At 44.5% G+C, this 12213-nt stretch overlaps 1 protein-coding gene across 3 annotated transcripts in view; it reads left to right on the plus strand.

The window, feature by feature from the left end:
- The window catches only part of SAMD4A (sterile alpha motif domain containing 4A), a 223709-nt gene that overhangs the window by 173807 nt on the left and 37689 nt on the right, over positions 1–12213 (plus strand). For all 3 annotated transcript variants that reach the window (XM_007192885.2, XM_007192886.2, XM_057543929.1), the window contains 2 exons: positions 8416–8525; positions 10738–10824. In XM_007192885.2, the coding sequence (XP_007192947.2) occupies positions 8416–8525; positions 10738–10824 (197 nt within the window). The remainder of the gene's footprint in view (positions 1–8415; positions 8526–10737; positions 10825–12213) is intronic.

Consider the following 12213-nt stretch of genomic DNA (forward strand, 5'->3'; position numbering starts at 1 on the left):
GCAAGGAATCTGTAGTAGAATTTGGAGGAGTTCCAAATCTCCAGGGGATTCATGTCAGCCCTCACCCCACACCTTGGGAAAAGAATAAAAATTCCCGTAATTGAGCTTAATTTAGTGTGAATTCATCTTTCTTGACAGCAGCTGTGCATACTTTGCCGAAACGCTGTGTTCATCTGAGGCTTCCTTTTCATCCAGACAGATGAGCCAGGTTTGGCTACACATCGTCCCTTAGGAATGTGCCTCTTGGGTCCAGAGTGGGAAATAAAGCTCACAGCCCAGCATTCTTGCCCTTTTGATTTTTCACAAACAACCATCTCTCCCTCTTTTTGTCTTGGTGTCAGCGTTCCCTGCCAGGGATTGTCACTAAGTTCTCTCCCAAGTAGACCAGCTCCTGCTCTCAGAGGATTAACATCATCTGCCTGCTTTGCTTTGTTTTTCCTTTTATAGTAAACACACATCCTGAAGGTTTAAGTCAGCTCTGAAGCACAGAGTGGATGTCCCTGGCAGTAGGGATCTCAAACTAATATCTCAGGCTCAGGGAAGCATGGAATCAGCTACTCAACTAGAAATTAATGAACAGAAGTGGGACACTGAGTGGGAACATGGAAGTTTCCCCTTCAACATGCCCTGTGGAGGCTACTGGTTATACATGTTTGCACTGAATAGGCTGACTGTGGTTTCTAAATTCAGTTGTCCTTGTTCCTTGCAAAAGCTTCACTGTGACTTATCCCAGGGGAAAGATTCTTGATTCTAAGTTGACACTCAATCATATTCTTCTCCCCCTCCATATCACATGAGTAGAATGTGCTCTCTTACCCCTTCGCTCATACAAAGCCTCCAGGTGGCCAAGAGGGAAAAAAATGACATTCCCATAAATTCCTGAAAGGAAAAGAAAATAGAGAACAGAATTTCATTGGTGGGAGAAGTACATTTGCCCCTCCTATTAGCATCACGTCTTCAGAAATTTTGTATAAACCCAACACCTAAAGACTCATCCGAAGGCAAGGGGTGTTCATGAGTGATATGGCTGTTCTATGGGAACAGAGATGAGGGAAGAAAGACTGATTAACAGGTTTCATTTTTGTCCTCAGCAAGTCAGCTGCCTTTCTTGAGCGCTTGCTGAGAGAGGCTTTGGACTGGTTATTGGGGAGACAGAGGTGAAGGAGATGGTTCCTGCCTCAAGGGACTCGCTATCATGTGAGCAACAGAGACCTGATGCATGTGCACATCTGTGAACATATCTTGTCTCAGAGACTTGCCTTGGGTCGAGGCAGGCAGCAAGGAGGGCCCTAATTCAAAGTGGAGGGAAGTCAAGGAAAGTTCCTGGAAAGGGAGAGGCCTGGAGCTTCAGCTCGGAGCAGGATTACAGATTAGCCAAATATATAAGGTGAGGGAAGGGCATTCTATGCAGAGGGAATGTTATTCGTGAAAGCATGGTTATGAGACAGCTTGACCAAGTGCATCATCCGATGGCTTGTGTGTTAGGGGCACATGGTAACAATGTCTGGAGAGGGAAGAGCCAGACGCTAGGCATTGCAAAAGATTGGAGCTTTTATCCTGACATGGAAGGAATTTAGCAGCAGAATGACCTGCTTGGATTTACATATTAGAAATAGGACCTGAACAGAAGAGTGGGAGGCATATCAAAGTAGGGGAGGGGCAGGGGATCCTGGATTTGGAGGCCAGCTGGGAGGTGGGGGATGTTTCAGTAACTGAGGAGGACAATGAATTTGGACCAAGACGAAGAAAGGAGACAAGTTAGTGTGTTCGTGGGGTCTTTGTAAGATAGACCTGAGAGAGATCTGAATTGAATCGTACTGATTGAATGTAGACAGGGATGGAGCAAGAGGAATTTAGGACGATGCCCAGCTTTTTGCCTGGGACATCTGGGTAGCCCATGATGTCATCGACAGCAAAGAGTAAATTGGGAAAGAAACAGACTGGGAGGACAGCGTGCGGCGGGGGCTGAGCGTGGGCACCTGTAGAAGATTCCAGTGGAGGCGCTCCAGCCAGGACCACAGTGCACCATGCTCTCCCCTGGCTCAGCCCTCCTAAGAGCCCTGGCTCCCCTCCTCACCTGCACAGTAAGCATTCTGCCTCCCTGCGGTGAAGTTCATTTGGGGAATTCACTAGACTTCTGGCTAGTAAGGCCCGTAGATTTAGTCTCCTAAGACTGAGAAGCTCCATGATTTTCTCATTGCGGTTGTTGGTGTGAGAGGGGTAGAGATGGGGGGTGGGGTCTGTTTCTCTTGAGATGAGCTTCAACCTCCCCATTATGAATTAACATTGGCTGGTATACTTATGAGGTATGGCACTATGTTAGTATAAAAATATAGGGGTAATTTAAACTTACATTGTTTGCGTATAGACATGATAAAGGTAAAAAAGAAATCTTTGGGTCCAGTAACCTTGATAGAAACATAGCGATTAAGAGCGGAGGGAACCATGAAAATAGGCTCAGGTTTTCTTTTCTAAAGAATCTTTCTTAGATGAAACTTACGTAAACTTTTTTTCTCCATAACAAAGGAAATATATTGCCTATTCTGAAATAGCTGGTTTGGGGTTTTGAGTTGGTTTTGAAATGTAGACCTTTGAACTTCTGCCTGTCTTAGAATGAGATGAGGAAAAAAAAATATTGAGAAGTGTTATTTTGGTAAGACAAAGGAACCCATCAGAAACCTTTGTAAGAAAGGTTGTGAATACAGCATTTCTGAGGGTCATAAGGATGTGAGTGACGGAGAGGGAGTGACACAGTCCCCGTGTGTGGCTGGGACACTTTTCAGCATGGCTGTTATGGGAACAAGTTACTATTTTCTGAGTGCTGACTTTCTAGATGCTGCCTCGAATTCATCTAACTTAAAGGCCAGGATTTAGTAAGCTTACTTCACTTTCTTTATTCCCAAATGCCAACATACAACCTGTGTGGATAGGTCCTAATGGGCTCAGACTTGTGCTTCCTCTTTTCAGATAGTCTGAGAGGCCCTGATATCTTTGAAAAGTAAATCCCCAGGATTCCCCCAAATTCTAAAGCTTGTGAGACTTATAGCTGCTATTTCTTACAAAGTGCATGTCTTCAGCTAAAGTGCTTTAAGGACAGCTGTCGATGTGGAACCCAGCTGCTGTTGACGCAAAGCAGGCTAAGAGTAGAACACCACTTACGGGTGTCATAGCCGATGGAAACTGCGAGAAATTTAGTCCTTCTGTTTGTATCAAACCCTTCAAAGAGGGTATTTTACCCAAACTCGACCATCTCTGTGCCTTCCAAGACCCACACATACTCCCCACAAGTGTGGAAGCCGGAGGCCACCATGGGCACGTCCCAGGATGGCGGAGCCCGCTCCAGCTCCACAGGGACCCGCGACCAAGGCACCTTCTTTCTTTTGCTCAGAGGCTGGTACAGAATGGGGCTGTTCATTCCGCTCTGGCCAAAAATAAACAGGCTTCAGTTATCTTAATGATGCTGCTAGACTTCTTCATTTTCGAAAGACGTGTTTTCCTTCTTGCTTCAACCCTGAAGAGTTAGTCCCTTCTTGCTCCTACGTTGGCTCTTCTCCCTCAAAGATCAAGGATGCAGTCGTGTCTTGGAGAGAGAGAGGGAGTTGTCTGAGATTAGCCTGGCTCTCCGTGGCGAGTGGGAGTTGCTCTTCCATTTGCAGGTACCAGGACCACCACAGTGAAGCCTCTTGTGGAAAAGGCGGCTGTTCATGGTTCTGTCTTCCAGGGATGCCTTACTCCCTGCCCTTTACATTGCTCCCCATATTGAGCTCTTCTGCAATATTGGTTCCATCTTTCTCTCTTGTGGGGCCCCCTTGTTTGTGGGGCAGGTACTGCATGGCCTGTTGACCTGAATGATATTTGCAGCCATTCCAGCAGCAGGCATTTGAGCAAAGCAGCCCAAGTTCTAACTGGAGCGCAGCTTCTGTGTGAGCTGTAATGTGCACCACAAAGCCTCTCTGTGGCTGATTTATCCAAACTCTAAAAGGTAAATAGAAAACGTAATGGGGAACTTGACCCATTGGTAAAGACCAAGAGGTAGACATACCAGGGTATAAAAGATGGGTGAAGCACTATTATCAAAAACGCCCATGAGAAGATAAACCACCGTGGACTGCAGCAAGATGTAGAGGAGCTTTATAAGGATGGACACTGTGGCATGGGAGCCCACTGTCCACACATGGGTGGTGCTGCTTTCTCCCAGAAACTTCCTACTCTTTGCCCTTGTCAGTTTCCTTCATGGGCTTCTCTTCCTTCACCTTCCCCTAAAAGCCTGGTACTCCCAGGGCTCCACCTTGGCTCTCCCCTCTTCCCTGAGTAATCTCACCCACTTCCGTGGCTAAAACAACTACCATGTGCTACTGACAAGGAAAGTGGTTCTCCAGCTCAGCCCCCTCTTCAGAGGTCTTGACCAGCTGACTTCTCCGCCTGGGTGGCTCAAAGGTGATGACACTCAGCTGACCTAAAATGGAGTTCACCATCTCTCTCCTCTCACCCCAAATCTGATGCTCCCCTATACTTTCCTACCAAACCTACTCAGAGGAACCATTTTAGACTCCTTTCTCTCCCTTATTCCCTGTACTTCCTTAATCTTCAAGTGCTGTGGATTTACATACTTTCCTTCTCCTCTGCCACTGCCCTCCTGAGCTTGGCTTCATCTCCTGGCCTCCACTCCCACTTCATCCAGCCCAGCCTTTACATCGACAGCCATCATCATTCTTACATACTCATCTGATTGTACCTCTACTGCTCAGATTTCAACAGTTTCTCATCACCCAAGCCAAGGTTGACTCTCCTTGGTTCGGCATTAGAAATCCCAATCATCTGACCCTTGCCTATTTGTCCCGTCTTATGTCTAAGCTCTTCTCTAGAATTCACCCAAGCCTTTGCTTGGCCTGGAATGCTCTCTTGCATCTCTGCTTTGCTTATGCACTGCTCCTGCATCCTCAGATGGCTTCCTCAGACGGCTTCCTCATTATGGTCTGCCCAGTGACTCCAGGACCAATGCTACTGTGAAGCTATCCCACTCCTCAAGGCAAACCCAAATGCCCATTGTTCTGTGCCCATCCCCCGCCCCCCACCCCCCACCCCACAGAATTTTGGGTAGACTTAGCACTTGTTCTGCAACTTTTATAATTTTTTTGTGAGTTACCTGTTTTTTTGTATTAAAAATTCCTTGATGGCAGGGACATGCCTAGCCCCCATAATAGGCATTCAATAAATGTTGAGTGAGCAAATATCAGGATTCCCACACTTGGCAAGGAAGTCAGCTCCAGCATATAGTAAAATCATCTTTATCTTTCTCACACTGCATAAGAGAATAACTTTCTAGTCTGGGACCTCCATTGGCATGTCTATCAGAAACAGCCCAGATGAAGTTAAATGGCTATGTACCAGCCAGAGGCAGGAGTCCAGGCGGCATGCATGCTTTCAATCACGTATCAGCCACTCCAGGAAACACCCCTGTTGGTCTGTGTCTTCCAACCATAGGCCTGAGGTTATGTTAGCTGGTTCTCAGCTTTGCATCCAACCATGTAGTATCTGGACCATGGGAAAGGACCTGAGCTTTTAGTTAGAATTTGCCCCTGGCCAACATCTTACAGAATCTAGCCTCCAAGTCATTGGAATTCCTGGCTTCAGAGGAGTGAAATGGTCAAGGCACTCAGTTCTCTGGTGTGTTTCCCTCTTAATGGAGTTTTGTTTTAATCCCTGGCAAAGGAAGGTGCCTCACCGCCAACCAGGGGGTGAAAGGTTAGTAAACTACGTTCTTAAGAACTGGGATTTCCTCTTCTTTGTTCATCAGTTCACGTTGCAGGAGGAGATGGCACGTGGCACTGAGCTAGGAACTGACCCTCTAGGAGAAGGTTCAACATGCCTACCCAAGGCACATATGGCCAAGAAGAGCTTGCATTTCCCTGGAACATAGCCAGAAATAACTCTTCAGGAAGGCCTAACTCACCATGTTCTGAAGCTGTGTAGGAACCTTTTCTGGGGAAACGACTCCCAGTGACGTACATTTTGATTAAATGAGTGAGGCAGGCTCTTCATCCCTCTAACCAGGGAAATTCTAGTTGTCAAAATACTTTTATAGAAAGGAATGAGTACTGATTGGACTGAGACTTGCCAAGACAAGATTTGCACCCCACTCTCCCCGACTCTTAAAACACCGTATTGTCACCTTGGCTTATAAAGCACCCAGTTTGCAGCATGATTTAGTAGCTCGGGATTCTATTTGTTTCATCATCAGTGGATTTTGCATGATTAAGCTGTAGGGCACCCAGTGAAAATTTAGCCCATGAAGTTACTCCATATTCTTTTATGACAGATTGTACCCAAGCGTGGCATTGGGTTACCCAGACTTCTCTGAATCATGATCACTGAGTTTTCTGAGCAGCTACTTGGGGCCTTTCAAAGATGTAAACAACAAACGTGAAACCTGGTGACAAAGCAGTAACATGTCAGTGGCCTAAAAGCCAGAGATACATCTATTTGCTGCTCACTCTGTGGAAGTATTAGCATTGTTTTAACAGCAACAAAAGCATGACGGAGAATCAAGTCTGGTCGAATAGTTCCAGGATGTCACCGGAGGGAGGCAGATGTCCTGAACTCTTGATCCAACCACAGCTTGAGTTGAGGAGGATGTGAGGATTGGTACTATGTGGCTGGGGAAGCCCTGTCTCTTGTGGTTAACAATGGTCCCAGAAGGACTCTCCATTTGCCGCAGTAGAATGAAGGGCCGGGCCTCCAAGCACAGAGTCAAGTGATTTCTTGCCTGAGATGACTGAGTCTGTTCCTAAAATGCCATTGGCTATCCAATTCTGTTTCTCCAGAAATTCCTCCTCTTTAGTCTTCACATTACTGCAAATCAAGAAATAACCTCACCAGGCCCACTCTCCCCTGCTATATCTTTGAGTTTCAGGTGATCATCCCATACCCATATTCCCTAAAACTAGGTTGGGTTCACCCAGGTGGCAGATATCAGAGTAGGCCAGGCCTCTTTAATCAATCCCAGTTAGCTACTCTAAACACTAAAAAATTAGAAGCTTCCTACTTATTTTGTAGTGTTTGTGGATTCTGTCAGCACCTCAGAATAAAGCACTTAGCGATAGATAGTATCTTGCAATCAACATGGTTAGTAATGGATAATAATTCATAGAAAGCATGAATAACGTTTATCCAATGCTTCAGCATTTCAAAGACTTTACAGTCACTGTTTATTCAGCCTTCCCACTGATGGACTATTTGGTCCTCATTCTACAAAAAGTTGATGCAATGTAGGAAAAATCTGGGAATCTGGCAACCTGGCTCTAGTCCCCATTTCACCACATACTTGCCCTGTGATCTAGATTTAATGACTTAATTTTGCCATCTGTAGAATGAGCTGGGGTGGGGGAAGATGATTCTAGAGACTTCTCAAAGATCCTATCAGCTCAAAAACCCTGACTTTAAAGAGCATGAGCAAGTGCTTTGTTTTGGTTGTGCTTACCAAGGTAATAATTCTCCTGTGGATTTTCAATACAGTTACTGTTTAATTTTCCTAAATCTAGAATCCCAAATGTAGGAATTATTTCAGATGTGCTTTGGAATTCCCATTATCCCATAGTCTAGGCAGTCTTTGGGCCTTTCAAGTCCTGATATGTGGTTGACATTCGAGGAGAATGTCAAAGACACATCCAGATACATGACTTGGCTAGGAGAAATGGTCAGCAAACACACACACACACACACACACACACACACACACACACTATGTGGTAGTTTTGGAGTCCAGGATGCCCTTATTCCCACTGGGGTATAGGAAGTCAGAAGAAAGATGAGGCTAAGAATGACAGCAGCTCCACCCATGCGGAAAGTGCTGCTGCCTGGATTTTTTCCTGTCACTGTGGAAGTGGCAGAAACAGCATATGGGGATCTGCACTAAACCTAGAAAGAAATTATCTTGAGGATGAAGACTCATCATATGTAGTTTACGTTCTAAGTCAGTTCTTTCGAAATCAAAAATGAAGTCGTCTGGCTAAAGCAGTGAATCCCTGACATTTTTTGGGTCGTGAATCCCTTTGAGAATCTTATAGAAGCTGTGGATGACCCTCTGCCCAGAAAAGCACCCATATATTCACAAATTGGGATGTAATTTTAGAGAATTGCTGTATGCTCTGAAACCCATGGACCCCAAGTTAGCCACCTCCTGGTGTAAAGAGTAAGGGAGCCCAACAGTGGGAATATCAGAACTAGATCAAGACTTCTAAGTCTGTAATTTGCTGCCAAAATTAAACAAGTAATAACATAAAGGTTTTTTTTTTCTTTCATTTTTTTCCCTCTGACCACCACCTTCTTTTCCTTTCTCTCTTCCCACATCTCTTGTCATCTCTTCTCTTTCCCTCTGAATTTCTCTCCCCATCTCCTGTGCATCTCGCACCACAGATGTTCCAGCCTGGTTAAAAAGCCTCCGCCTGCACAAGTATGCTGCGCTCTTCTCCCAGATGACCTACGAGGAGATGATGGCCCTCACTGAGTGCCAGCTGGAGGCTCAGGTATGTGCTTGGCTGGCTATCCCCGAGAAGGTACCCTGGGTGGAACCTGACGTTCAAGTCCAAGGCAAACCTTGTTTGAACCCATACCTGTACCCACCTAGCAGCTTGCCTTGTTCTAGAAACTGCCAGGTGCTGGCCAGCATGCCATGGTGAGTAGGGCTGGGTTCTTGCCTTCAGGGTCCAGTAAGAGATGGGAAGATGAGCAGGTAACCACAGGGCAAATGAGGGTGAGAAGGAGTGTTATGAAAAAGAAATAACCTAGGTGCACACTTCTAGGGTGCTAGGGGGGAATCAGAAGAAGTAACATTGACCAAGACCTCAAAGAGTCCGTGTCCCTGCTTTTGTTTTCCTGGGCCCCTCCCTCTGTCTGCCCAGCCAGGGCTGGTTTGGAGGATGACAGATTGGTTGTGTATTGTCCAGTCCAGTTACAAATCACCTGACTTCTAGTAGTTAGAAAGTAGAAGCACCAGCTCCCGTCTCAGACCTTCCCCAACACTTGTCCAAAAACACATTCAGACAGATCTTAGTTGGAATGGAGAAAGTTGTACAAAATATTTTCTTCTAACCACCCTAAATAACATGGGACAGCCATCGAGAATGGGATTACCCCAGGTCTCAGATGTCAGTTCCCTCTGAGTGCCATAAAAGGACAAAGTTCCTCCTTCCCTCTGTGGATACCAAAGCCCAGGCCAGTCAGCAGAGCCCCTGAAGCTAAGCATGTTTCCTACCATGCTGTGCTCGGGCAAATAGATCTGACCAATGTCTTTGTTTCCCTTGTTTAAAATGCTATTTGCATGTTTCAAATTGACCTCAGTTTCCTTTGAGCGGTGATTTGACAGAATTAATGGTCTGAATGGGCTAATAGTATTTCCCCTGCAGGAAGAGGAGATTATACCATTTGGGGCATGGCTGGTCTGGACGCAGACCTCCCAGCAGATCCTGGTTTCCCACTGCATATTCAGTATCCACAGTTAACCTCTGCAGGCCTGGCTGAATACCAGTATTGAGTTGTAAGACAAAGCCCAGAGTCACTGCACATTCTCAGAGAATGAAAGGCCCTAATTTCAACTTCCTAACACTTCTCCCACTGCTTTTTTATCTCGATCACTCCTTGAGATCCCCAGGACTGATGAGAACTTCTTCTAAGAGCATTCTTGTGTTTGGGTCAGAGTTGAGAAAAAAATCTTGGTCATCAGTTGTTCGACATGAGAAAAAACAAGAAATAATTGACACAGAGGGCAAAGCCAGAGGCCAGCACAGACTTTTCAGAGTAAAAATTCACTTGAACCCAAAGTCAAGGCTAAACAGAAATATGCCCCCAGTGCTTCATCTTAAAGAGTGGGTTTAGACATCATTTGGGTCTTAATTTTCCTCAGTAAAGGCAATACCTCTGGTGTTCCCATCTTTAGGAGAAATTTTATGAATATTTGTGAGAGTCATCAGAAGTTTATATTAGAGACCTGATTTGAGAAAGGATCTTCTATTTGGAAATTTGCAGTCTCTCTAGTCAGCAAATGTTTAACTGAATCCTTGGGCTCACCACTGATGCACAGTTAAGAAGATAAAATCCATAATCCTAACTGTGAATCCTAATCCTCTCTCTGAAGTGATGACTGAAATACAGGTTTAAGTTCTCTATTTTAGTTTTCCTTATGGAGAACCAAGAGGGGCTGCAAACTGACAAAAACCAGCCTGTATTGTCTGACACCAGGTGAGAACTGCTCTGGATTTCATGTCTCCTCGAGATGGGTAAACATAGGAAAGCTTTGAGAAAGCAATGCGTATCTCTGTACAGGGTTGGAACCTTCAGGAAAACTGGAAGGGACCGAAATGATAAAACCTGGACACAAGGAGTGAGTGTATGACCTAAAAGTGATCTTTTAAGACTATGAAGAAGTTTCATGCTGAATGGGATAATTGGCTATTTCTCATTCTCCTAAAGGTCACAGCCAAAAGACACAGGCAAATGTGTAGCCAGATGGAGTTAAAGTATTTAGTAAGAAGAGGTTGATGATAATGGATATTGAGGAGTTATAATATTTAGTAAGAAGAGGTTGATGACAATGGATGTTGAAGAGAGAGACAAATGGATATTTACTAGTCTGCACACATGTGGGAACTAAGAAGACAGTAAAGTACTAAATAGCTTCCAAGAATCTCTAAGCTGATGCTTAAAAATATGTTTTTAAATATAACTTTTATTTCATTATAGAATGTTACCAAAGGTGCAAGACACAAAATTGTCATCAGTATTCAGAAGCTCAAAGAGAGACAAAACCTCCTGAAGTCTTTGGAAAGGGTAAGTTATTACCGGGTCATGAACCACTTCCACCTTCATCGTGGGAAAATGGGCCAAGGGAGATTCTCAGTTGAAAGTGTCATCGGCAGATCTTGTAGGGAGTATCATGCTGTTTCCTTACCAAAGTCAGAAAAAAATGAAATGATTTTGAAGTGAAGTTTCCTGGTTATACATGCTTCTATGTAATCTAACCGCTGAAATGTACTTATTCCCTGCATCCAGGCATCCCACAACTGGCCACCCCAGAGCTCTAAGGAAATGTTTTATATATATTCCCTTCTGCCTTTTATACGTTTGTAGAGATGAAGGAGGTGTTCAGCCCACAATCAGAGGCTGCAATCTTGACACATCAGTGTAGGGAACATACAGATGTGCTTCATTCCTGCTGTCCTCCCAGGGAAGGATCTTATTTTGAGAAAAGCTGCCCCCAGAGTGGCAAACACCAAGTAAACCCCAGGCTTCAACAGAGAGGATCAAAATCATTTGACGGACAGGCATGGTAGGCTCTCCAGAGAAAAATTTCAGACATTAACTTACCGGAATGGGTCCCTATGACTCTAATAGGAACCATCTCAAAAATGCACAGTGCTGAAAAAGAGTTTATTCCATTGTTAAAATCAGTTTATTTGCTGCTACCATCCCTTTTTGTGTGCTGCCTAAGCATGTTCTCTTCCTATCATGGTATCTGGATGTCACCATAGTAAGGATGTCATTTTTAGGGCTTGGTGACTTTATGAGTTCATCTAAGGTCCAAAAGAGAGCAGACGTTGTGAGCCAGTGCTGCCTCGGCCCTAGTGTGGAGATCCTTGTATATTGCTGTTGGGAGTGGTGGGTGGGAAGGTACTGATATTTGCTGCCTTCAGAGCTTGAGTTGTAATCTCTTCCAGTAATCCCAGGGTGCCTTTGAAAGGGAGCAAAGTATTGAGGTAGGTGAGGCTAAAGAAAGTTTTGTAAGCACATAAACATTTTAATGTCGTGGGGATTTTTTTTTTTACCTTATTCACAAAGATGTGTGACAACATATAAAATTATGCTTAATGCATATCTTATAAAATATAAAGTAATATGTAGTTACAGAATATGCCTCTTTATAAGGAAGGTGGGTTTTTAAGCCTCTGGATGGATAGATAGAGGCTACTCATAGGCACCTCCTTGATGAAAGGCCTGTTCTTAATTAAAGTGAATCACAAATGACAAGTAACCTATCCAAGTGAACTTGAAGTTGTTGTTGTTGTTCTTAATTTTATATCAACTCCTTTACCAGGCAGTTTGTCTAACAGAGTGATTACTGCCGTTTTTATATAACTGTTCTCTTTGGGGGAACATTCAACAGGCCAGTTTTCTCCTTATCTGTTAAAAAGCACAGAAAACATTTTACATAAGGATTAG

The sequence above is a fragment of the Balaenoptera acutorostrata genome, chromosome 3 (assembly GCF_949987535.1).
Source record: "Balaenoptera acutorostrata chromosome 3, mBalAcu1.1, whole genome shotgun sequence".
Taxonomy (NCBI): domain Eukaryota; kingdom Metazoa; phylum Chordata; class Mammalia; order Artiodactyla; family Balaenopteridae; genus Balaenoptera; species Balaenoptera acutorostrata.